The sequence below is a fragment of the Astatotilapia calliptera genome, chromosome 17, assembly GCF_900246225.1.
Source record: "Astatotilapia calliptera chromosome 17, fAstCal1.2, whole genome shotgun sequence".
Lineage (NCBI taxonomy): Eukaryota > Metazoa > Chordata > Actinopteri > Cichliformes > Cichlidae > Astatotilapia > Astatotilapia calliptera.
The window spans coordinates 34,758,850-34,786,608 of NC_039318.1; the positions used below are offsets into that span (position 1 = coordinate 34,758,850).

At 43.0% G+C, this 27,759-nt stretch overlaps 1 protein-coding gene across 6 annotated transcripts in view; it reads right to left on the bottom strand.

The window, feature by feature from the left end:
* Nucleotides 1-7,067: 7,067 nt before the first annotated feature.
* gramd4a (GRAM domain containing 4a) overlaps nt 7,068-27,759 on the bottom strand; it is a 52,495-nt gene continuing 31,803 nt past the window's right edge. For 5 of the 6 annotated variants that reach the window (XM_026146460.1, XM_026146461.1, XM_026146458.1 and 2 more), the window contains 16 exons: nt 22,884-23,004; nt 21,380-21,441; nt 19,149-19,287; nt 18,793-18,818; nt 18,422-18,513; nt 17,295-17,386; nt 16,820-16,868; nt 16,649-16,720; nt 16,522-16,565; nt 16,313-16,422; nt 14,607-14,761; nt 11,582-11,726; nt 11,330-11,423; nt 10,935-11,025; nt 10,711-10,779; nt 7,068-8,098 (listed from right to left, as the gene is read on the bottom strand). In XM_026146460.1, coding sequence (XP_026002245.1) covers nt 7,991-8,098; nt 10,711-10,779; nt 10,935-11,025; nt 11,330-11,423; nt 11,582-11,726; nt 14,607-14,761; nt 16,313-16,422; nt 16,522-16,565; nt 16,649-16,720; nt 16,820-16,868; nt 17,295-17,386; nt 18,422-18,513; nt 18,793-18,818; nt 19,149-19,287; nt 21,380-21,441; nt 22,884-23,004 — 1,469 coding nt within the window. In that variant the 3' untranslated portion in view covers nt 7,068-7,990. The remainder of the gene's footprint in view (nt 8,099-10,710; nt 10,780-10,934; nt 11,026-11,329; nt 11,424-11,581; nt 11,727-14,606; nt 14,762-16,312; nt 16,423-16,521; nt 16,566-16,648; nt 16,721-16,819; nt 16,869-17,294; nt 17,387-18,421; nt 18,514-18,792; nt 18,819-19,148; nt 19,288-21,379; nt 21,442-22,883; nt 23,005-27,759) is intronic. The other variant, XM_026146456.1, reaches the window with a different exon arrangement.

Consider the following 27,759-nt stretch of genomic DNA (forward strand, 5'->3'; position numbering starts at 1 on the left):
TAGTATCTCGTCTATGCATCTTTTTCCTGTGATGTTACTTCAACTATTCTTACCCCTAAGGTCACACAGGAGCCTGCTTAAAAGTATAATGTTTAAACAGTATCATGCTAAAAAGCTATATAATGCTATATAATTCCACATAAGTAAGGTGAAAGTACCTTCTGTGTTTTTCTTTTCTTTTAGTGGGGCTTTGAAATGCAGAGAGGTTTCTGTTACTGTGGGTAGTTACATCCAGCTATGTCTGCAGTGGCTCCCCTGATACCGGGGACTATATCAGGAGTTGAACTTATAATGATTATAAATTCACAAAGCATCATACAGTCCACTCACAGCGTCCCACAATGCTCATGAAAATCAAGGTAAAATGAGGACAGTAAAGTTTAGCAACATAAACAGCCACAAACCATTTATTCATTTATTCTTTTTGGGGGTTTTTTTTTTTCAATTAATGTTCCTATATTGATTTAACAGTGACCCAAGTAGTGTCCAAGAGTTATGGTATAATTATCCACATTAATTATCACATTTAAGGTCCTTCTCCACAGACATAAGGTCTTAAATTATCAGACCTCATCTTATCTTAAAGACCTCATCCCAATAGACCCTCTCAGACTGCTGGTTTACTTTTGTTCCTAGGACATTTAAAAGCAGTGACTTCCACATGGTTCTACTGGATGTTTCTTCCTATTCAAATGGAGTTTTTCCTTCTCACTTTTGCCAAGTGCTTCCTCATAGGTGGTTGTTTGATTATAGGGTCTTAAGCTTACAATATAACTACTAGGGGTGCAACAATACCCGTATCGGTATTGAACCGTTCGATACAGTGCTTTCGGTTCGGTAGCATATGTAGCGAACAATACAAAAAATTTTATTTATTTTATCAACTTTTCTTCTGACGATGCTGTCTGTGTTGAGCGCTCAGTGAATCTGCGTTCGACTACTCCGCCTAGGCTGCACTGTCGAGTGCAGATCCACTGAGTGCAGCGCAAGCTAGCAAGACAGAAGCTAAGCTCGAAATTGAACCTCCCCCACCCTCATTCAGATCTGGCCTTTGGAACTATTTTGGTTTTCATGTGAAGCATGACCCTGAAGGTAAGCGCGTCATGGACAAAAGTAAAACAGTATGTCGGATGTGCCATGCAATGCTCAATTGGTGGGAACTAGTGCGTTAGCGCTGTTAGCTCGTTAATATGTTGGCCGTCCAGCCCCACGCGGTAACTCGTTAACGGAGATTTGCCGCGTTATGGCGTTAATGTCATTTTAACGAGATTAACGCTGACAGCACTAGTGGGAACACAACAAATATGACTGCACATTTACACCGACATGATCCTAGTGCAAAGACAAGTGGAAGCAGACAAAAACAACAAGCATGCATGCTACAAATTTTACCCGAGTCATTTAGACAGCTGTTAGCACATGATTCTCCTTATGGGGACCTGATATGTTTAATATGCTGCTGAGAATATAGCCCAGAAGAAGCTATAGTATAGCTTTTATTTTGGAAAGAGCCATTTCTCTGTAATAAACTCTCTTTTCCAAAGATGAGTGATTTCTCAATCAGATAGATTTATTTTTTTATTTTGTTGTTTCAGCAACATTACATTTAAAAACCATACTTTTGAGTTAAAATATATATTTATAATTTTAATAAATGACAAATTAAAAAGGGATGAACATTTTTTTGTATCGAAAAAGTATCGAACCGAACCGTGAATTTTGTGGATCGTTGCACCCCTAATAACTACATAAGACTCAACTCTAAATTATGATAAGGGAACACTGTGTAATACCTCCAACTATTATTATTTGGCAAATCCCCTGCACCATATTGTTTCCATTAACTCTGATTTTCAACAGATACTACTGGTGTGCAATCACACAGCACTCTCAGGTTGACTTAACTTTGATTTGTGAGCATTTGTAGTCATCTAAGAATTTTATTTTGCGGGCTAACTCCTTGCTTACTTTTTAAAAGCTTGTTTCACCCTGGAGAGTAAATGTTAACAAAGTTTCTGGTCAAACCACAAAACGTGGTGCAGCTTTAAACATGCACAAGCTGGCAAGGTTGAGAGTAGTTTGCACTTGCACTTGAATATTTGTGTCACAGCTAAAAGGATAAAGGACATGGTTAGTGTCCTGCACCAAGCTGTCAGACACTTCTGTCATTTGTGCACAAATGGCAAATGGTGTCACGTTTGATGATGTCTCTTTTGGGAAGACCAAAAATACACTAAATCCATCAAGCAAAGCAGCGGGGTAGACAGAAGCCCCTGAATGACTCGGAGGTGTCATTTACCGAGTGTCGCTTCAAACAGCCTTTAAACTGTGTTAAGTTCATGACACTGCTTCTCTGGCACCGTCTTGAAATAGTTTGCCAGCAAAGGAGAAAGTGAAAGATCATTGAATAAGGTGCTGTTTTGAAAGCCGATTTAAAAAAATAAATAAATAAATAAATCGCTTTGGGTTCAGGATCAGTGTGTGTTTGAGCTTTGACAAGTCCTCGGCAGGAAATCTGTTAAGGATGAAATGTTGCTTTTCTTGTACTTGAGCAAAAATTGATTTTTGTTTCTTTGAGGATTAATAATAACTTGATTTCTGTTGCAGAGCTTTCATTTAGCTGTCAGGTGTGGACTGAAATGAAAACTAGCTGATGTACAGTACTGTGCAAAACTCTCGCTAGGAAAATAACACACATGGAAATAAAGTATACAAAGTGAAAATGATGTTCAGTTCTAATGAGCTTAGTTCTCCGGGCTTCTTGAAGGACATTCAAAGCTCTTCTTTGGATGTTTCTGCCTTTTGTTTCGTTCACGTAGCTTCAATTATGTTGAGGTCTGGGCTCTGGGGAGGCCAGTCCATGACTGATAGTGTTCCACTGTGTGTTTTCTATCCAAACTCACTGCATTAGCAGTGAGTTTGGATCATTCTCATGCCAAAAAGTGATTCCAATCAGAAACACTGTTGTATCTCTTCTGAGTTCCTCCATACATATTGGCACCTATGTGAACTACAATCTTCAAATGTGGACCTTTAGCCACAGATTTTCCAGTGTCCAGTTTCTGAGTAATTTGGCTTACTCGTTTCCCTTCCTTTAAAATGTTTGTTTCCGCATTTCCTAGAGATATAACTTTAAGATGATGTCCACCTGCTGTAGATTGTTTTTCTTTAGGTCTGACACTCCTTTTTTCAGTTTTTTTTAAGGACCTACTCGGCACCATGCCGACATACATCGAGTTTTTAGCTAATCTTATGGTGGCCCCTTTGAGGCCAAACGGACTGCAAATTAAGAAAACACCAGCAATAAGAAAAATGCTGCAAAAGCACACAAAACACAACGGAAATGGGGAAAAAAACAAAACAGAAATTGGAAAAACGACAACGGAAATAGGAAAAAAACAGATTTCCAAAAGCACAAGGGAAGTGTTTCTGGGGAGGCAATAACCTGACGGACCAGTTGCAGGAACCCAAAACATGGTGGGTGTGTTTAATCATGATGACGGATTTTTAGGCTGTTAGTTAGGCTAACACACTTACCTCTCATCTTTTCTTTCCTCACAAAACCGATAGATCCTCCACTTCTTTTAAGTGTCTCCCAGCGGAGTTCGTAGCATATTTTGGTTCCTGCAACTGGTCCGTCGGGTTATTGTCTCCCCAGAAACACTTCCCTTGTGCTTTTGGAAATCTGTTTTTTTTTCCTATTTCCGTTGCGTTTTGTGTGCTTTTGCAGTGTTTTTCTTGTTGCTGGCGTTTTCTTAAGTTGCAGTCTAGTTGTCCGCAGGAGTTGCCCTCTGCTGGCGACTCAAATAAATGCAGACGCAAAGCACTTCTGCGTAGCACTCTCTAAAAGGAAAGTATTCTGTCAGCTCCCTTTTGAAACCTTTATTCCTTCAGCTGAAACTGTTACACCCAAGATAAGTATACTGTAGCTAGAGGAGAATGTTTCTCTGGTTTTGTGCAGTCATACCTTCTCCATGCACAGAAATACAAATGCCACCTTCCAATCAGGACTCACAGACAGGTTTTTCATTTTCACAGCTTGAATCCACTGTATGGAGTTCATTTCTACTGTGGCACAAAAACAACTTCTCATTCTCTACCTGGGGGGGAAAAGGTGCCATTTATGCCAAACTGCAGTGAATGTGGAACTCTGTAATGCTACACTGATAGATGTATATGGAGGAAACATTTTTATATAGGGTGTTGTCATTAAGGAGGCATGATGGGTGAATATGTCGGTCCTCAAGGCTATTTTAGTTCTGCTGCTAGCAAACAAAAGTGTGTTGTGGTGTTATATTTGCTCATATCTACCCATGAGACACTTAGCTGTGGCCCAAACCATGATTCATTGAGTTTGGCTAAATGAGAGAGGGGAAAAACTTGCTTGCATAAGGAGATGGTCTTAGATTTATTGTTGCTGGTGTCACAAGAGCAAGAAAAAGTGCCCACAAGCCATCCTCCACCTCTTTATAGATCCCTTGGTCATCCAATCACCATAAAAATAGAGTGAAATTGGTCAGGCATGTGTAGCATGTTAAACTCTCTACTTTCGTATTCCTAAAGTACAGAAACATCCTCAAGCAAGATGCACCAGGCAGCTTAGCCTGACCTCTGACCCCCCTGTGGGGAGGCTGAATGAGGAAAAAGGACAAAAACAACCCACTTCTCTCAGGCTTCAAGTGTTGACACAAAGTCCAACAGTGACCCCGTGTGGCTGTAGAGAGGTACTGCAGTTGAAAAGATGACAGAAGGCTTAAAAGTACCTTAAATTCTTTTAATTTAAAAAAAAAAAAGTACATCACATTATCCTTTACAATACACACATCTTTTTCAAAACTCAGTGGTATTTTTCACTGTACAATTCAATCATTTGTATACAAATGGCTGTGGGGGGAAAAAAAGAAAAAGAGGAAAAAGGAAGCCATTATAGCCCGTCACGTCACAGATGACAAATTACTAACTCGTAATGATTGCAGTGTTTTGCATTTGGGCTTTAATTTGCACTTAACCAATCAATATCATGGGTTTTGTCTCAGTCCACAAAGTACAACTTAATCCTTAGGATGTGTGTTTTGTTTCTTTTTAATTGTGCCGTTTAATTTATTTTTTAATTCATCAGATCGAGGCCGCGGAGCAGCCCCAGTACAGCTACACAGCGTGGATCAGGCAGATGGGAGAACTTTCAACATTTACACACTTAGAGGAACTACATAGCTAATACAACAGTGATGACACCAGCGTGAACGAAGAGGACCTCGAGAAGGCAACACAGTCGTTTCTGACGGCACCTCCATCCTCAGCGATCTGTGTATCTTATTCACTTTATGGACCAGCTGAATGAACAGATTAAGGTGTTATGGGTATGTGACAGTTCATCACCAAAGCTGGGATAGGCTCAAGCCCTCCTGTGGGAATCTGGCAGCTTCCACTACACTAAAAACCAATCACTGCAATGCTGGATATGGACGCTTACATGCTGTATGAGGGTTAAAAAGCTGCTTGTGTTGCTAAGGTTGGAGTTTGATCCTGTTGCTGAGCAGAGATAGTCATGAGAGTGGTGCCGAGCTGATGAAACATCAATTCCAGAACAAGAGCAGTCCAGTTTTCATAACTCCCGAGGTAAAGGAATTCAAACTGGGGTTGTTTAAAAAAAGGAGAAAAAAAGAAATACATTTTGTACAACCTTCTGTAAACATGAGCGTAGGCAGAATATTGCAGACTGCAAAATCAAATATTTGGCAAAAGAAAATAATAATGTTAGACATTTAGAACGTGATACATTCTGTGCTTTATCTGAGTGCAGCCCCGTCGGGGTCTCGCAGTCCCCGCTGAGAGCTGCCTGCCACAGTTAACAGATTAGAAAAAAGGCTTCAGGTAACAGCTTTAAGACTACAACAAGCCAGCCAGTCACACAGTGAGACAGCATTAACTACTGATTCCACCTGCTCAGATATCCGACAGGTATTCCCCACCCCGGTCATGGATCGAATTTATTCCTCAATAAAAATAGAAATCCATGTCTGGGAAAGGCAGCCTGTTAGCAACAGGCTCGAAAAACCAAAAACAAAACTATAATCATACAAAAGAAAATGTCAAAGAAAAATATCCATCCTTCATTAGCTTTAACTAAGATAATCATCAAACGCAGCTGTTTGAACTGGTCCATCGCACCTCTGGCAACTTCATCTCCAGTCCGCCTGACTCTAAACAACGGCGATGACGAGAGGACTCGTATCGACTTTAAGAGAAGCCTTGACATTTCAAGTCTTGACGGCAGTTCCTGAAGGGCAGTCTGGTTTTACTTGAGGATCGGTGACATATCGGGGAAAAATGTCAAGGTCTCCCTTTCAACAGTGTTTTTGTAAGATTTTAGCTAGGAGTGTGGAGCACCTACTCCGTCATCTCAAATACAAAGAGCTAAAGAGAAACTGACCTCCAGCCCTTTATCTCCGCCTCACAAAACACCTTAAAGTGTCTGATGTAGTTTGGCATTATACACTTCTACATATAAACGCAGAGGGGCAAAGACCCGCTTCGCTCCCGGGAACAGCGTCTGGAAATAAAGCAAGACCTTTATCCATGTACACACTTTTAAAAAAAACAAAACAAAAAACAAACATCAGCTCACATTTAGATGAAGAGGAACACATGAAAGAGCACTCACTGTGGTGTTTGCAGAAAGAAGAGAAACAGGCATGTCTATACAGCCTGAACTCAAAGAGCTGAGCACTTATACAAGTAGAGTCACCCAATCAGAAGGAGACTTCAGAAGGTTTAGGATACAGTGAGCTGAAAGGCCTTTACGGGCCTTTGTGTGGAGAAATGTGCCAGTTAGAGTATCTTCTACTCCTGCTTTCACAGCCAGTTTGATGGTTGTCTGGTGCAGCGTGCAGACATCAATCTGCCGTTAATACAAAGCGCTCAGACTGTTCTTTCTGCTGAGAGACCAGCTGAACATGGCCTCGAGTCGAGGAGAGGAAGGCTGTAATAATGAGACTGCAGTGGTTTCTAACACTGACCAACATATAACATCCGTGCGCTGCCACACACACACACACACACACACGTCAGCATTTCCAGTTTTTAATAAAGTGCAGGGAGAACAGCAGAGACGGGACAAATAAATGGTCTCCATGTGTCGAGAGTTTAAACAGCAGGCGGTGTTGTGCTCTTGTCGAGAAAATAAAAAAAGGATCTGTTACAAAGACCAAAAGACATTTTTCAAAATAAAGGCATTTAACATGAAAACGTCACTGCACTGTTTCACAAACACGGATGCCGAACGCAGCAGTGGACGTTTTTGCTTCGTCAAGACAAGAGAGACCAAGCCAGCGGTGGTGTAAACTAAGGAAGGCTCCCGTGTCAGCAGTCATCACAGCTAATAATACACTTTATTTAAAAAAAATTAAATTAAAATACAGCCATGGATGAGGCGAAGCACCGCTCAGCCTGTCTGAATATTTGTTTTTGCAGTGATTTGGAAAAGCTCGTTTTTACACATGTGGCAGTTTGAACTGTTTGTTTTTAAATACATCCAGGTTGATGAGAGCTGTATGAAGTCTTCCTACCACAGTAGAGAACATCAGAGTCACTTAAGATGCAAATTAACACACACACACACACACACAGCCAGCTAAGTCAAGTGGTCAGCAGGTGGGAGAGGAGGCCAGCCTCCCTCACCAGCCTCCTGATGATTGATAAAACCACACTGATCATCCTCCTCTCTTAGCAAGTTTTGTCCATAATCACCCACAGGAAAAGCGTCATGTGACTAAACACCAGCTACACCCACATATTCCCTCTAACGTGGCCTAAGCAGAAAAATCCACCAACTGGGCCGAGATCATCGACTATGATGATGAGGAAGAGGAGGAGGCAGCTCACACACGGTCGAAGAGTGCGGCGTTAGAGAATGTCATCCAGTTCGGCTGAGACTCGCGAGGTTCTCTGCATCAGACTTCAGCCCCGGCGGAGGAGTGCTGAAGGCTCTTTAGAGCTCGGTGCTGGCCGGCGGTTTGCTGGTCACGATCTTCATGTACTGGGTGAAGATGGCCTCGAAAGCCTCGTCCCTGTGGATCATGGCACCAAACACCAATGGCTGGAGGAGACAGAGATCCTTGGCTGTTAGTGTGCTTCTACTGTGGTAAAAATAAATAAATAAAATAGAATCTGCTGCCAAGTTAAAGCAGCACTAGGCAAAAAACAACAACAAACATAACTAAACTGGAATAAAAAACCTCTTCAGTAAAGCTGGAACATGGAGGAAAGCATCATTCTCAGCAGCACGCAGCAGTCACACTGTTGCATGCCCTGTGATGGTATCAGAGTATATTTTCCCTGATAATAGAGTTATTATAAAAGATTATTAAGATTAAAGTGGGATTATTAAGTTATGACGATGGCTACTGGGCTACTGATACCAAACACAGGCATGGTTTTAAACACTGAGGTCAGTGCAGTGGTGGGCAGTTAATTTTCCCAAGGGCAAAGCACCGATATGTTTATAAAGTAATAAAATTAATAGAAGAAAATTGAGTTTAGCTTATTGGCGTGGCCCCCGCCTTGGGCCGGCATATGTGCAAGTAATCCCTGCGAGCAAAACCTCAGGGTTCAAACTTCTGTACACATTCTGTTTAGGAGGGTTTCTTTCTACTCTTGGCTCTATATGATATCATCGAGAGACCCCCCCCCCCCTACACTCTGTAAGCACAGAAGCCCCACCCACATGTTCAAATTATCTCTATGTGAGAGCCAACCAACCAATCAGGGGGAAGTTAGCTTAAAAGGAAATGAGTGTAGCAATTTATCTGGAAAAATTTAGCACATCATGAGTACAGACAGCAACAAGAGTCTCAAACAGAAGCTGATAATAACAAAAATTATAATAACAACAACAGTAATAACCGCTGTCATCCCAACCAATAAAGGGAAATTTTACACCATAAACAAATGAACAGTTGCACATAAAAAATTACAGCGAGTTTCCACTTGGGGGCGCCAAAGTCCAACCTTTAGATGATCTAAATACAAACTGATTAGAGATAACATTATGACCAGCTGAATAATATTGTGTTAGTAAAACCTTTTGCTGACAAAACAACCCTGACTCAACGAGGCATGGACTCCACTAGACCCCTGAAGTCCTGTATGTTGTGAGGTGGGGCCTCCAGCGCGTCCAGCATATCCCGCAGATGCTCGACGGGCTTGAGATCTGAGGAAATCTGAGTGTTAAACATGTTCTTGTGCTCCCCAAACCATCCCTGAACCGTTTTTGCTTTGCTGCGGGAGCATTATCCCGCTGAAAGAGACCACAGCCATCAGGGAGCACCGTTTTCATAACAGCATACATGGTCTGCAACAATGCTTTAAACCAGGGCTGTCCAATCCCAGTCCTCGAGAGCTACTATCCTGCAGCTTTTAGATGCATCCCTACTCCAACACAGCTGAATCAAATGGTTTGATTACCTCTTCAGCATGCCATCATGTTTGGCAAAGGCCTGATAACAAGCCATTCATTTGATTCGGGTGTGTGGGAACAAGGATGCATCTAAAAGCTGCAGGACGGTAGCTCTCGAGGACCGGGATTGGGCACCCCTGCTTTAGACTGTTGGATGACCTGGATATGCTGGTTTCCCAACATTTCATTGCCCAAAACATCACACTGCTTCTGTAGGCTTGCTTTTGCCCCATTGTGCATCCTGGTGCCAGGTCATCCATGTGATGTAACATTCATCAGACCAGGTCACCTTCTTCCATTGCTCCGTGGTCTTGTTCTGATGCCAGTGGTAGCGCTTTCAGTGGTGGACAGAGGTCAGCACGGACACCTGGCTGGTCTGCAGCTATTCAGCCCGATTTGCAGCAAACTGCAATGTTCTGTATTCTGAGCCCTTTCTATCAGAACCAGAACGTTTTGTGCAGTTTGAGTTACATAAGCTCGTCTGTTGGATCGGACGACGCGGGCCAGTCTTCACTCCTCACGTGCATCCATGACCTCGTTGCTGGTTCACCACCATTCCTTCTTTGGACCAGCCCACAAGAACTGCAGTTCTGGAAATGTTCCGACCCAGTCGTCTAGCCATCACAATGTGACCCATTTTTTTTAACATCAACTTTGAGGACACTTTCTCACTAATAATTAGCATCCACTAACAGGCGCCACAATGCAGAGATAATAAGTGTTGATAATGTTATGCCTGATCGGCGTATACCTATGTTCATGTGGTGGTAAACACTGTACAGTACCTACAATCTTTGCTCTTCCCTTTCAGTCGGTTCACTCAGTACTGTGGAGCAGTGATATCTAATACTACGTGTGCTGTACCGAGTGAATCGACTGAAAGGGAACAGAAGTTATAGACATGACTGTTCCCAATAATCTCACCAACCTCTTTCTCTACTTCCTCAGTAGGAAAATTATTGATGCTACAGCTCTGTCACCTAGCTACCCGGTAACATCCTTGATGGCCAACTAATCGGCTCGTAAATCAAATCTTAATGAAACGCCCACAGAAACCCACAGCAGCTCACATTTGTGAATTTCGATTTCTCACATGCAATACTGGAGAATTACTGCCGACTTGTCTGAAACTGACTGAAAGGACAAAAACACAACATCTATAGCAGATAATTATTAAGATGTTGGACTGAGCTTCAGCTGAAGCAAATGAAATCACGACTGCAAACATAATAATAAATATACAAAGTCTGTACCTTCTGAGTGGAAGGAGTGGCTATTGAAATGCCCATCCCACTTCCTGGTAGGACTGACAACACTTTGTACTGTGGAGGAGAAAACCAGAAATATCTGCTTTAAACACACACACCAGAATAGAATTACATTCGTTTCATTATTAATATTTAAAGTAAGTAATTATCCAGTTTTAGAGAGGCTGCTGGCCTCGAGACATTCCTTATGCGTATTACTGAGTCATTACCTTTTGTATGTCAGTGATGTCCACCAACTTGATGACTTTATGCTTCTTTGAGGAGCTCGATCTGGAGCTGGAGCTCTCAAAGCACAGGTAACTGAGAGAGACAGAGAGCTTTGTGAAAGGAGGGAAACAGAGACACCAAAAAAACCATCCAAACTGAACAGACGTGTAATAAAGTCTTGAGTCGAGTGTTCTCAGGAGGAAGGCTACCCTGCACAGAGCTACACAGAGAGGAGGAGAGATGAGGCTCAGCGCAACTTAAAACTACGTCTCCTCTGGACTAATGAATCTTCGTTCCTCTCGTCTGCTCCACCTGTAAATGGAAGTGCTGCTTCTCTCCTCCGCTCAGAGATTTGATGCGATAGAGCTCTCCCCTGAGACAAAGATGTTCCACTTACTTCTCCGTGACGTAAAGCATCCCGTTCCTGATGTAGTCTGTGGGCATCTTCCTGTCTCGGTTTATCAGGCAACACCTCCAGCCATTTTCACAGACTGAACAAACAGCATACAAGATGATGAAGGAGCGTTATTCACAGAAAACACATGATTCCAGCTTTTAGACATTTTTAAGTTGGATGTACAGAAATAAAAATGGGTGCCAAAGGAAATAAATAAATAAATAAATAAAAAACTGTAGTACTTGCTCTTACCCGGCAGAGGGCGCTCTGACTCTGGCAGGTTGAAAATCTCGTGGAAAGCTCCCTTCTTGGTGCTGTGAGAGCGACCGCTGTCCTCCTCTCTGCTCCCCCCACACGGGACGTTGGCGAGGCTTCCACGAGAAACCACCGGCTGGACCTGGAGAGAGTAGTAGGGAAGAGGGGAAGGAGGATGGAGGGAAGGAAAAAAAAAAAAGAGGGGAAAAAAGTGAGAACATAAAAGGAGGACAGAGAGAAAGAGTCACATTAAACTCAGCGGATGAGGTTTTATAAATCTGTGTGAACTACAGTATCCCGAAGCTTTAGAGACAAGTGGCCGAACTTCAAACAGCTCCCCAACTTTTGAGGTTGCATCATGTGCGCTTTCTTCACAGCAGGCTCAGGAGTGACGTGCAAAGCAAAGAGTGAGGCCATCATTCAAGTCAGCATCCATAAATTACCTACAACACGCGTTTACCAAAAACATTCGTGTCCACTGCAGTTTTACAGTTTTACTTACACCAGCGTTGGTTGTCACAAGACAAAGTCAGATAAACTTCAGGGTTACTGATCTCTCCAGTTAGCAAGCATAAACCATTGTGACTCCATTACCATTTCAGCTGCGTCGGTGTAAATGAAAGCAGCTGCAGGTGCACTGAAGAGGCAACACCACAAAAAGGAGTCATTCTGCAGGAGGTGGCCACACCGGCTCGCTCCTTATCACCCATTTACGCTCACCACACAATTTGCAACCAAACAGCAAGGTCATCACGGCTTGGTAGCATTTATACCAGCACTGAGGGTGTGAATATACGCTGCAGTACTCTCCTGAATGATCAGGAAAAGCCTCCACATCAGCGCTGGTACAGTACAGGAGCAGAAGTCTAAAATTTTTTCCAGAAAGTCTGATCTTCCTATACTGTTTCAACATCTCCTCATATATAATCTGTGAATCTTTGAGCTTCTGTGTTGATGTGTCATTAAAACTGAAAGAGTTACATAATTGTTTCTTAAACCTGTGGTGGCGCAAAAAGACTCCACTTTTGTCATGTGGGAAAAAACTGGCGAGCATAAACGGGCCATCACGCCTCTTGATTGATTTTACGCCACTTCTACTTTTTGATGGAGTCCTCATCACTGCTGGTAGCAGATATTGCACCTGCAGCCCACTCAGGTTATAGAGCTAGTCCAGCTCCTCAAGGACGACACATCAAATCCACGAGTGCCAACGGGAAAAAGGGGGAGAAACCAGGAGGCGGGCATTACATAAGTTTAGCAGCACATCTGCTTTTCTGTACCAAAGCTCTGCAGAATGACCTGCAGCAGGCTTCCTGTGCATGTTTCTGATCAAACTAACAGAATCAGACTCCAAGAGGTGGCATGAAGTCCTCACGGTCCTGAAGCTTAAAAAAAAGAAAACAAAAAAAAACAAACCCAAAAGCCAACGAGCAAATGCGTGAGCTGCATGGTGCTGTGAGCGCAGGTCAAATTAAAAACACCAGGACTTTATAACACCCTCTTGCAGTCTGATTCTATCACATGATTAGCTTGCTGGAGGCCATTCTGTAGAGCTCTGGCAGTACTCCTCCTGTTCCTCCTCACACAGAGGAACAGATACTGGTGCTGCTGCTGGGTTGATGCCCATCTATGGCCCTGTCCAGCTTTACTCTTGCAATGGGCCCAGCTCCTAGTACCTCCTCCACACTCCTATGCTGGGAGACAGCAAACCTTCTTGTGACAACACGTGGATGCATCACCCTGAAGGAGATGGACAGCCTGTTCTGCGGGTCCATCTCATGCTAACAGCAGTGACAAGAACAATGAGAAAAAAGTAAAACTAGAGAAAAATCAGTCAGAGGGAGAAGGAGAGAGCAGTGGCCTGTGGCCACCACCTCGATGGTAAGATCAACTGTTCGGTTCATTTTTATGCAGGCCTCTTTACATAAGAGTTTTAATCTAATGATCTAACAGCAGTTATGGTGTATTTAAGGGGAACAGGACGATATTAATGTGCTAACATGAAACTACACTCGTCAAATCTTCTCTACGTGCCTACTCAGTAAACACACTGCCAATTCTCACAAGCATCTATGTTCGTGGATCCAAAATGTCACGGGGCTGCAGGCTCTTAAAGATCATTCAAACAAAAGAGAATAAAAACACCGCAGTGTCAGAGCAAAAAGGAAAATCGCAGACCGTTTTGTTGACATTTTGATCCACTGCATTCACAAATTACTGACAGCCACTCACTAGGTGTGTCACACATCACTCACACACACACACACACACACACACACACGCATTGTGGTGAACTGGCAGCACACACAAGCACAGTAGAGTAGACACACCAGAGGCCCTACCTTCTCAGTGCCAGAGAGCTGAGAGAGAGAAACGACAGAGCAGACCTGTGACTGCGGCCACAGCAAACACACACTCAGACATTCATGTAAGAGAGGAACTTTGTGGTAGCCACACAGAACAATCACGGGCTCAATTGTATTGCATTATTGACAGGAGGGGTGATATACTGATTGATTGATTGATCATACTTTATTCATCCCGAGGGAAATTGGGCTAAGGCTGCTAGCGCCATAGTTTTGATACTTTATTGATCTATTTTTATCCACCACAAAGGGAGTCAGTGGGAGGTGGGCTATAGTGGGTGGACTGCTGACAACATGAAAGACTGGACCCGACCTGCTGCTGATGGATGATCCACACCCACATGGAGGTGGTATATGTGCCTTTCTTCTTGTGTGTGTGTTTGAGATGATTGCTTATATATTAATCTGCAAATAATGTGAATTCACTCAAACTTCTAGCCTGGGAGAAGTTTTGCAATGCAACTGAAAGCCTCTGTGGTATAAACCTGTTAACAACTCAGGTCTTTAAGTTTGAAATTGTGATGGGCTAAAGGAGGAAATATTTTCTTATTTAAGATTTTAATTAAAAAAAAATAAAAAATCAAGAACCTGAGACAGGAAGCAGTGTTGGTGGTAGAAAACGCGTGTGGGTTGGTGTTGGGGTCTGTTCGCCTTACCCGTCTCGACACCGTGGCGTTTGTCCTCTCTTTGAGCTGGGGGTCGGTGGGAAGGCTGTTCCACACGATGTAAGGCGTGTCATACTTGTCGCGGAGCTTCGGGCAACTCTTAAACAGGAAGTCTATGATGAAGAACTTGATGCCGGCGTACACGCCTGCAAAGAGAGTAATCACAGACACATTAATTCTTAAAAAATATATAAAATAAAAGAGGTTAAATGATGCAAAGCAACACCGTTTAGTGAAAATAACCCCTCAGATGTGCCTCACTGACAGACAAAGGGATGCCCCAAATAGGTGACGCCCCCCTGCCCAAAGTAGTCCTTGCCGCTGACCTTGATGACGTCACTAGTTTCAGCATTTTGCCCATTCTTGCACATACAGACACTGAGCCAGTTATATGTTGGAGCTCAAAGTGACTCTGCTGAGCTGCGGAGGCTCTGGATAACCAACAATACACCAGTCAGATTTTCTCCTCATGGTAAAACAGCAGATTTACAGAATAAAGTGCAGAATAATGAAAAGCTTCCAATCATGAGTAGAGGTTCCAATTTCCAGTTAAACTCGATGGAAAACCAGCCTAAGAGCTCCCGATGAGACTGATGTGGGACAGATGCACACATGACCACAGATTTCTTCTCCACTACATGAACTGGGCTCCGATGACTGACCCACCAGCTGACGCCCGCTTACAAACTGGCTGGACTCTCTTTGGGGGAACGTTTTTATTATAATTGTTTTGTATTTGGAGCCTGTCATGCAGCTGCCGTGTGTTGCCAGGTCTCCAGGCTCCTGCCATTCCTTATCGTTTTCCCTGTTGGTATCAATTACCCACAACCAGAGTCACACATACTACAGAAGGCAGTGGCTCTGCATGTACAGACTATGTGGGGATTTTCCCCATGATGGGTGCAATACAGCCTGCCGATGTCACTTTGTGCCAACACAGACTGGTTTCCTCTGCACTCTGTCACATTTTTCCATTTCATGTTCACAATGTAACAATGTGCTCAGCTAGCTGTCTTCTTCTTTCAGCTGCTCCCATTAGATCATCTGCCTCCATCTCACCCCGTCCTCCTCTGCATGTCCTCCTTCACTACACCCATGAACCTCCTCTGAGGTCATCCTCTCATCTCCCTTCCTGGCAGCTCCATCCTCAGCGTCCAATATATTCTTTCTCCCTTCTCTGCACATGTCCAAACCATCTCAGCCTTGCCTCTAATTTTGTCTCCAAATGCAGTTAGCTATCTGCGCAGAAAAGAAAGCCCTCATTCCCAGTCACGCTGAATGTGTGGTCTGTTTTGTTTCTCCAATTGAAATGAGTCACTGAAGAAATCTTAGATGGGATCTGAAATAATAAATGTCAGTATATTTACTTTGTTTAAATGTCCAGTGCAGCTTTTAAGCATACATTGATTTTGGTTATTCATTCCTTTTAAATGGAGAAATGAAGTGCTAGATGGAAATTTGGCTAAATGACAGCAGCTTCTATGCCAAGTTTGCTCCGAGCACCTTTCAAGAAAGTCTGAGTGCATAGTGGTTTGGGAGATGCTAAAAAGTAGTAATTATGTATAAGATCTATATGCAAATAGCCCACAGCTTCCCCACACAGGCTGAGGGAGTACGGCTCCACAAGTTCTGCATCTGTTTGTGACTGAGTTCACGTATTGTCACAATCAAAAAGATGCTTTGTGAACATCACTCACCAATCATAAAGCCCAGCAGTTTGTACGGCAGGACGCAGGAGGTGATGAAAGTCACCCACAGGCAGACGTAAAGTTTCTGGGTGCTCTCTGGCTGCACCCACATGAACAGACTGAAACAGACAGCAGGAGGAGGACAGAATACACATCAGTATATAAGTTATGTGCATTTCTTGCACACTTGATTGTCAGGCTGAAACAAAACCACTCACTTCTTTATCTTCTCTAAAACATCAGCCATCTTTCCAAAGAGGTTCTAGAAGAGATTTAAAAGCACCTCATTAAAGAGTTTGTCTTGTTTCGAGCAGCGGTTGGATCGTTAGATGAACCTCGTTATACCTGTGCTTTTTGTGCAACGTCAAGTACAAGCTGAAACTTCTCAGACACAGTCAAGTCTTCCTTTGGAGGCTCCTTTAACAACACACACACACAAAAACCACACGTTGATCTCCAGTCCTGGATGCATTTCATTCTGACCTGCACAACAACAACAGCAGGAAGGCATCTTACCATGGGTTCAGAGACCTCAGGCACAATGCTCCACTGGATCCTCCAACCTCTGAAAAATAGAAGGTATAAATAATGCACATGTTATAAGGCAACTATTCCTTCAATGCAAAACATCAACTTTAAAGGACCGACTTTTCCAGCCTTGGGAGCTCTGATTTCAATCAGAGCTCCCAAGTACTGCTCTTTTGTAGCAACAATTACAACAACCCCAAACATGCACAAATGTGTGCATGTTTTTAAAATCTGGCGGTTTTAACAAACATTTGCTGTGTGACTAAGGGCCGCGGTGTGCATCTGTGTACTACCAGCACAGCTGTGGCCGCAGTAGTTGATGTTAATGTGGGTGTTTTGCACAATTAATCACGCTAAAAGCTGAAAATCGGACTGTAGCCTTTTACAAACAATCGAGCTCAACCGTGAAGCAACAGCTGAGGCAAAAATGATCCTGCTTTTGTAAATAAATGACAGTTTTTACCTGGCAATGAGGTAATTTAAGGACAAGCGTAGGATAGCCAGGAAGAGGAACATGGGAATGGCCCAGCCATGCCAAGCAGCATTCATGTAAATCTGGATTCAAAAGGGAAAAAAAGGACAATATATACACAGGTTAACGTGGTTTGTTGTTCTTTAATAAACAACCGATATGCATTAAATTCAGCACTTTATAGCAGCGAGGACACATTCTTTCAGTCAATAACGGCAATGAATTATAAGATGGACATAAAGAGGAATCAGGGGGCTCATTGTAAGCCTGAAGCGCATATACTTGGGTGATATATCAGCAGTGGAAGACGCTGAGTCACCTGTCAACACTAAACCAGCATCACGTCTGGATACTGAGATGGTGTAGGGCCATAATCAGTGGGTTGAGGATGATTTAGCATAACCACTGACTGGACATTAATGAAGCTCTGATTAGGCCTGCAGTCACTGGCAGAATCACTGCAACTCATCACAGTGAAGCAGACATGACTTTAATATTCATTTAATCTCCCGGCCACGAGCTGTAAGACAATTAGGTCAGAGTAAAACTACAGAAACGACTCTTTTCTATTAAAAGGGTCGTACCTGCTGTCCAAAATTATCATCGGACTCCTTTTCCAGACTGGTTGATTTTAGAGACCCAAAATTAAAAAAAAAAAAAAAAAAAAAAAAAATCACGTTGGGATAATAAGGAACTACACTGAATACATATAATAACTGCTGTAAAGTACAAGCAAGAAGTCTTGATCTCAAAATTCGACTAAATCATTCAATTCAACTTCATCAATTTCCTCTCTCTCATCACAATTGCCCTGCATCCTCTATGAAGTCTCACCTATTTGTGGATTCAATTTAGAGAAAAGAGGAAAAAGTCGCAACTGCAGTCAAATAAAGGCAGGGTGGTGAAAATGTAGTGCAAGGTGTCAAAGTGACAGAGACGGCAGATGACAGAAGCAGCACAGCTGTCAATGACACCCAAACTGTGCAGAAGCCATCAGCAGTTTATGGCAGGTAATCCTGTATCACAACTAACCTCAAGTTTTCTTTTAGAGAATATCGAAGCGCGATTATTAGACAAAGTTAAAACATTAATTCACATGTCTGAAGTGTAAGACTCACAATGAAGGCAATAGCTGAGGTGTACACGGAGTGCCAATTAGATAAGGCGGAGAGGTTCCTTAAGAAGTTGGTGACAGGTCTGGCTCCTCGCTCTGAAACAGCAAAGACACAGGGATTCACTGAGAGTGTAAAGCTAAAGACAGAGCAGCAATGTCTTTACTTTTGGTTATCTTTGTGAATCAGGCTTTTACTGTGAAATTTTCCAGGACTTTATATTTAACTACATGTCGAAATGTTCAAAAGGAGAAAAAAAAATTAGATCTACAATACACAGAACTAGAGTATTGCATGAATGTGTGTTAGTGATATCATTACTATTATTATTATTATCATTATTATGTAGAGGATGCCAAGTAAAAGCTTATACTCACTGAGTCGCCTCATGTTTTCTGTCAACCTGGATGGAAAACAAAAGAAAGTGAAGGTCAGATTACGCGTAGATGCTGACATACACGCAAAAAAAAATAAATGCTGCTTTATGTGAGAGGGGAAGTGTTAACACTTTGGCCTTCATTCGTCTGTAATGACTCACTGTTCTGTACAGAGGAGGAGAGAAAATAAGTACGATGAGAAAAAAAAAAACAAAAACACTTCCTCTGTGCAAAATCAAACCAGAGACAGCTACAGGGTGAGGGTACAAGCTTTTATGCTCGCCGGGCACTCCGATTCCACATCTTCTTCAACAACCCGAGGAGTTATGTTCTGCTCAGGACCACATCTCACCCACCTTTTAGCACTTAGCGGTTCCTCAGCCTCCACTGTGCTTTCCTCCGGCTGGAAGCGGAAGTCTTCCATGTAAACCCCGAAGCGCTCGTACAGCCACTTCTGCAGCCGTGAACTCCACACTTCCTTCTGCTGTTTCTCTGCTAAAGAAAACACATCAACTTTGATTTGCTGCTATAAGCACGACTTAGTTTTGTAATCCCCTGCACCAACAATTATGCATTGTTAAAAGAAAATCACTGATATGTGATGGGCTTATGTTATCAATAACTCTTACTCCAACCCTATCTCCTGCCCTGTCATGGGACCCAGACTGGACCACTTAAGCCTGGTCTCAGACAGTGATTATCCAACGGTAGCTGAGCAAATTCAAGGACTCACACCAGGCCTGCTTCTGTGTTTCTAAGCACGTGATTGGGAGAGCTTTGGGCCATGGTGTCTGCTTTTTCTGCATTATTAAGTCTTGTTACAGGTTAAGCCACAGAAATGACACAGTCAGGATCACCACAGGCAGGTGGACATGGCTGTGTGGAAAGGTGTGAGCTGAACCAACAGAGCTTTGCAGCCTGTGCTGTTACATAAAAGCTAAATTTGCTACTGTCATGTGAATAAATATATATATAAAAAAAAATACTTTGCACTTTGTGTAATGAATCCGTGTTTTCTACACGATAAGCTGACTTACTGTAAATAACTGCCTGGATTTTATAACCTTAGTATTCTCTGCATGCAGTAAAACAGCCTGGTGGGCCTGATATCCTCATAAACTGCATACTTGCCAGTCAAAACAAGGACAACAGTCAACTGCTAATGCTGAAGTGCCCCTGAGCAAAAACTAGAGCTCTAATCTGCTGTGGTGTTTCAAGTGAACACTAATTTGTTGTGGTAGTACCCACAGGTGACTAACAGCCTGACTGCTCAGACATTTATTGCCATATGAGAATGAATACAGTTTGTTTTTTCTGCTGTAGATGATGCGATTCAGCTAGAAGCAGTTACATTTACAGTTTTCAAAGCCACCACTGCCAGGGCCCAAACAGACGCGATTTCTCTCTTTCACATTATCTACGGCAGGGCTTTGGTAGCTGAGTGCCAGCTCATTTAAACTAACATGTGACTGAGGGTAACATAGCAACGCTTTCACTTCATGGTGGTAATGTGGGGGGTTTTTTTTTCCTTTCCTTTTTTTGCTCTTTATAGTTTGACCTTTAGTGACATCACAGCCACATCACCACTGAAATGTGTTACAAAGTTTAGGGTGCTGTAACTGCTGCAGCAGGAGGTTGACTCTGCAAACACACAACTTTAAAAGTTTCAAATGATGGCGATCGTTTGCGTGGGTGCACGATCACGCTCTGGACCTCTTTGTTATATATGTAGATGTTGATGTCAAACTACAGGAAGGAAGATTCAATTTAACACAAATCTTATAATTTATTTAAAGCTGAAAAATGAGCTAAAAATCTCTGAACAGACTCCAGGCTGAACCGCAGTAAACTGTGGATGAAGGAGATGTGCTGCAGTCCTCACAGGCTGCCACTAACTGACCGCCTCACTTTACCAAACCTGGATCTGCATAAGCCGGCCTAACATATTCTTATGTCTGCCCTAGATGAAGTGATCTACAATCATAACCCATTTTCCAAAATTAGCCTCACTCTCTCACCCTCCCTTTCACTAATATCTCACACACACAAACACACACCAATCCCTGGATCACTGAAAGTCAACCTATGAGAGTAACTGTTCAGCCTGAAACCAAAAGAAAGCACATATCAGAATCTGACCGTTATTGCCCTAATGAGCTTGTCTCATTTGTCCCTCGCGCAAATATTTTGAAAACCGACTCATTCTTAACAGCGACGATCTGGACTAATGATAGGAACCAGCCTCGATGCATTAATGTGGTTTGTTGTGTTGCTTACTTGCTCTTGACAGCACACACAGGAAACCCCTCTGTTTGCGTGCATGTGTCTGTGTGTTTGTCACGCACACTACATACTGCCTCGTGTCCTAGAGTAACCCACAAACCCTTCCGACCCACTCTGTTCCCATCGAGCGCTCCGTTGCACGCATCCTACACTTTCACCTCCCCTGCACACGTGCACACACACACGCAAACTCTCCTCTTGATTTACTCCCACACTCAGAAGACGTCAAGGACTCATTTCCTCTCCCTTAGACTCCAACTCGCCCACCTTCACCCCCCCATTTCTCGTCCACTTGGAGTCTTACCTGTTCTGTTGTTTGAGGGCGACTGCTGCTTTCTGGGAGGTTGTGGTGGAGAGTCCTCTAGCCTGAAGGGAAGGGAGAGACACACACATAGTCACGAAAAAACTAAGGGAAAGATCTGTCATGTGTCAGTCTCACTTCTGTATTGTCAGAACTGCAATCTCACACTTTAAGAAGTACATGAGCCAGCATGTTGAAAGCTGCTGCACTGAACGGATCACCACAAAAGGCAAAGAGACATACACAGAGCCAGACTAGAAAGATTCACTCTGCCTGTTATCACAGTGAGTAAGGTTACTGTTAAAATCTCACACAATGAGACAAAAGGATCAGTGCCAACAAAAATGAAAAAGGGTGATAAGGTACAGCAAACATCCTCCTTTAATTTCAGACACATTAATTCAGCTATCCATATCCTGCAAAAACTGAAGGCATCTGCATCAGTCTGACTTAAATAAATCTCAATGACAAATCTGAAATCACTCATTGGTCCTTTAGGGAGGGCCTACCCACAAATCACCCATCCTGCACAGCTACAAACACACACATTCAATAAGTGCATCCCTACAGCCATTCTTATTCCATAAAACGTCCTGAACAGGCACTGCAGTGGTAGTTACAAATGGATGAAACAACATTTAGAGCAAACTGGCACCGGCAAACTTGTTGCTCTTTTATCTATAAGGCTTTAATTGCAGTCATATTTCTTTGTAATGGACAGGAAATTCTAGCGTAAGACAGAATTGATCTTCTCCCTAAAGAGAAGGCTTCTCCAGAATGTGTTAATGCTTTGTTTTACTGTTTATTCCAATCATATACCAGTGAAGAAGAAATGTTTGCTGTCTGTTATGCTCATGCTGGATATTGCTGACAAAGTATTAACAGTGGAAAACTTGCAGGTCACAGTACATTAACTTCACCTCTTACAAATTCCTAAACTGCTTTCGATAGTCCTGAGGCCATGTTTCAGCGCTGGCAATCACTTGAAGAATACCAGCAGAATTTCCCATGGGCATTCAAGCTAACATTTCCACACACACAGTACATGAGAGAGAGACATGCACACCCGCAAGTGTAAAGGGTATCCCAGTAGATGCCAAGAGGCGTGGGTTTTTCCTGTCACCAGGATAGCATCTGTGTGACAGCGAGGAGATTCAGACAAGCGCGTGACTCCTTTCGTTTTCTTTCCTCCCTCTCCCTTTTTCCATCTCCCTAATAACACGCACGCATGCATGCACGCACGCACGCACGCACACACACACACACCCCCTTGTGGAATTTCCTGCCTACCAAGCTGTTGATGCTTCTATTTATAACAGAAACCTTGGGCAGCACCGGCACCCTCGTCATCCAACTTGCCCCGTGGTAAACTCTGCTGAGCTGAACTGTTACAAAGTGCAGCGTCACCCTTTCCTTTCATTTCATAACTATTACTTCCCTTTTCATACATTTGTCCTCTCATTTCCCGTCATGTGCTTCACTCTGCAGTCCCGTCTTCTCGTCTCACCTGGTTTTGAGCAAATCGCTCATCTTCTGCTCCAGGTCTATCCTTTTGCTTCGCTCCCTCTCGAGCTCCTGCCGCAGGGAGTCCACGCTGGTCTCGTCCCGCAGCTTCCTCAGTTCCTCCTCTGGAGAAAACAAAACAACACAAACACTGGAGGTCAGAAAATTTAATTCAATCTAATTCAAGTCGATTTTACTTCTATCACACCTTTATATTGTAAGGTAAAGACTCTACTGTAAAAGAGAAAAGACCCTAACAATCACATGACCCTCTATGAGAAAACTTGGTGAAAGTGGAGATCAAGAACTCCCTTTAAACAGGAAGAAACCTCCAGCAGAACCAGGGTTAGGGAGGAGTTGCCATCTAGTTGGGGGTGAGGGGAGGAAGACAGGACAAAAGACACAATGTGGAACTTGTTATGTTATCTTTAATGGCTCATCCTGATCCCTGACCCTGGTACTGCCAGAGGTTTCTTCCTGTTAAAAGGCACTTTTTCCTTCCCACTGTCGCCAAGTTTGTCGCCAGAGGGTCATCTGATATATTGTATGTGCTTTACTTTAAAATATAAAAGATGCTATATCAGTAACATTTAATTTTTCTTAAATGATGAGATTCATACTCTCACATGCTCAGGGTCACAAAAAGGCACATAAGAAGCAAGATTTAAATTTATGTGCAATGCCATTTTCAGTAAAAGAATTCAATCCAATAAAAAAATATTGCTTTTATCCCTCCTGTTTATAGCCTATAACCTTCACCTCTCCTCCTCACTTCCTCCTTGTCAATCATATGATGGCTTCAATTGGTTTCAGGTAACGGCACTTTCAAAGCCTGGGGTGCAAAATCAGCACTGTCTCACACTCTATTGCCCCTGAATAAAGGAGCACATGAATATTGGAGAAGAGAAGGCCAGAAATGTGTGCACGTGCACCCGTCAATCAGTACCCACTTACCCATTAGATGCTCGAATAAGCAATCGCAAAAATCAAAAGGACAGATCGAGTCCACCTTAAAGAGAAATATTTCTGATTATCAGCAAAGCCTCTTCGAGGACAATCATGCCCTGCTGTAGCACCACTTCCATTGTGAACACCCTCAAAAGCACACAAGTTGGTGTCTCAGTTAAAAACGAGAAACATCACCTGAAACGGGTGCAACATGTTCTTGAAGTAGCAAAGTGCTGAAAGTAAAGAAAGCAATGAAAGCAGCGCAACTCCCCAATCACCCACTTTTCTCAGAACATCGCACACCCGAGGAGAGGATTCAGATTACAAGACTGTAGCTGCCACTTTCTCTTTCTCATCACCCAGCCTCATAGCTCACTCTAGTCCTTTATTACATCCCATTAACACTAATAAAACATTCATTGGCAGAACCTCCTGCAGCTACAGCGCTGGCTTCAACCTGGGGTGCTGCCTCTGAGAGAGGACATACATCCAGTATAATGCGTCTGCCTCAGATTCTTCTTCTGCATTTCTAGTTTACTCAGAGCAGTTTGGGAAAATTTGGCTCTCTTTGAAGTCTTCCTTTTGAAAATCCTCTGCAGTGGTGCATTAAAGAAAAACAAACCATCATTTTATCTCTTACTTCCCAAAATGCAAAATGACTCCTCTCATACATTCAACAGTGGCTGTGTCTCTCCTCCCATCGGCACAGCATTCAAATATGTATGAAAACGTGCCTCTGTGTACATAACAGTAAGCAAAACACAGGCCAAAGGTCGCAATGGGCTTAAGCTGCTTAATGGTTGCCCTGTGCCATAAGATCTGCAGCCAACTTTAAACCTATTACATTAAAAGACTAGCAGCAGCAGCGGGTATGATACAAGCAGTAGTTTAGCTTTGAGTTTAGTGTAACATAAGCAAAGTCACTCTGTACAGAAAAGGAATTGATAATGACAATACTCTGAAAACAACCTGCATTAACTTTTGGTGAGGAGGAGCCACAAGTGGTAAATAAGCTGGAAACATGATCACAGACTTGAAGCAACATCTGTGATCACCTGGAGCAGTGTCTGCAACATTAGGTCTGCTTTGGTTTCTACCACAATATCTGCATTATTTCCACAACACTGATGAGCAGTCCGATGAAACTGCTGAAGGACCTTCAAGTCAAGTAACATGATAACCAAACCAACCACAGGATCTCTTTCTTAATAAGATGACTTGGGTGGTTTTCACAGCTTTTTACCACTAATGCCCACTCGTACGCTGCCGCTCCGTACAACCACTCCCTGCACCCCACCCCCAATTTCTTTCTCCCATGCTCCACTCCTTCCCGTGCATGTATTCCCTCTCTGTAGTTTCCTTCCACATTGTCCATAACCTTCAAAACACCAGAAATAGAGATGCTGCAGAGTCCATAACACTGCACTGGAAGTGGGGCCACAAGTGTGTGATACAGCACAGCTTGGCACTGTACGCTATGTGTGTCGGACGAGGAAGGATAGAGTACAATCTGTTTTTTTCTGTTCCACAGAGGCCCTCTACATCAGATAGCATATTAATAATACTGTCAACATGCCTGTTCTGCACCTAAAACTGGATTGCTGACTTCTATATATAAATCTTCATCCTGGATTGCCACATCACAGGGTCTCTTCAGCCATTACGAAAGCTAGTAACTAGACCATTTATGTGTAACACAGACAGGGGATTAGCTAAATGCCATGCAAAGAGATGTCACTTTTAATCATGCTGACCTTCTGTTCTTTGCAGACTTTGAATGAAACCATAATATCTGTAGAAAAGCTACAAAAACATCACTATGAACTTTACACATGATACATTATTTTATAAGGAAGGTTTGGATGCTGAGGGCAGATTATGGAAATGATGGAGGTTCTGCACTGCTTAACGGTGTTTTATTTGTACCAGGTTAAAAGGAATCGTTATGCACATTTTTTAAATTGTACTGGAGTAGCGTTGCATGACTCACACTTCAAAGTAATTCTTAACCATTTCATATTGGGCCCTAATGCAGCACTTCAATCCCCTCTTACTTTAAGTCTACTCTCGCTTCAGGCCGGCTTTCTTCCAATTGGCTGCCCCTCTTAAACAAAAGGTGGGCGGGATTTCTGTGCCCTGTATCCAGATTTGTGTTACGCAGACACATAGCAGTTTCTTTTTTGAATAATTGGAGTCAAAAAGCCAAAATAAAACTAAATGTTTGCATTCCTGAATGCTGATGAGGATTTGTGACAATAATAACCACTATACAGAAATTTCCTAAATCAAAGCATACATGTAATTTTTCATTTTTGTCTCGTCACACCATTATTAGAGCTAGTAGAGCCCAAACCTATACAATGAATTTTTTATGGTCCTGATCCACTACTGAGGTAGAGATGCTATATTTAGCTGGACAGATGAGTCCTGGTTCCCAACTCAAATGTGACAAAAACATACCTCATCTGGTTAAAACTTCTTTGATAAACTGAGGAAAAATCAAATCATTCACACTTACATGTAACCTTTAAATACCTCCATGGATTCAGCAATTTAAAATGTAAAGTTTAGAGCACCTTACAGACCTCAGAACACTTTTAAAACAGGCTGGCTTGTGTTAGTCACGTCCGGCTTATATTCCAAAGATGGCAAACTTACTGAGGTTGAGGTTACTTTTATGGCTTTTGAAATTATCGACAGCTCCACTGTAAAGCAACTCAAAGCTGTCAAAGGTGCAGTCCTCCATCCTGCACAAGGCCATGCGCCTCTGCAATCGACCGGTCCCCGGGACGCTGCTGCAGGAACGGGACGGCAGAGTGGCCGCTTTGGGTCGGTCTTGACGTCCAGCCATGGCTGCAGGTTGCTTTAGTCCAGCCCGGAGAGTTTAACCCTCCCACTCTGACCTCAAAACTCCTCCAAGGCCCGTAAAAGTTTAGCTACAGGTCCCATGTTTACATGCCTCATCCAGAGATCAGGGATTTCTCCAAACTAAGTTATCGCAAGCAGCACAACGGACTGTTGTGACAGGCCTCCACACAGTGTGATGAGCAGCGATCAGAGCTGGTCTGCATGTGTCAGGCTCTGGGTGACAAGAGAAGGGGGGCAGTGGAGGTAAAGAGAGGCGGAGCTTTGCTCGGCGGCCAGCAGACTAAGAGGGCCTGGAATCTGAGATTTCTCAGCAGACTCGAGCTGTCACTCTCTCACACACACACACACACACACACACACCTGTCAGCGGCCTTATATGACCCATGTGGATGAGGATGTGTTGTGTTTTTGGTTTAAGAAGGTGTGTGTGAAGAAGCATGTGTGTGGACAGAAAAGTCTGCACGCGTACTGTACGCACTGGACATGAACTGCAAACCGCTTTTCATTTACGCAAGTTTTTTAAGTCCTCAAAGGAAAAGTACTGTGTGAGTTTTTCAATCCAGGCCAGAGACAATAGCTCCTTTCACGAAAGCAGTGGGGGCATGGGGTGGGGGAGTTCGGAGAATAAGAGAGACAGAGCGGGAGAGAGAGGGAAAATCAGCTGCTTCGCACTGGCCTCTCACTGTTCCCATTCACTGCCGTATTTTCCACAACACTCTTTTACTTGAGCATAAAGGAAGGTCGATTTTTGTGGCCTCCAGCCGATCTGCAGATGTTAACAGGCTATTCAAGCTTCTGGCTAAGGAAAAAGAGAAGGGGAAACCACGGCACAGGCATCCAAAATGAAACTAGCAACTAACAGGAACACGTGATTTCTCTATTCCCCACTTCTGTATGAGAAAAGATGACAACAGAGCTGGATGATTCACCTTTGTCTCAAATGAAGCCTTTTTTGCACATAAAAGGGCTGATCATATATAAATTATAAATACCGATTTACTTTACCATATGATATATGATTATATCATTAAGTACAGAGAACATTTATGTATGAGTAAGAGCAT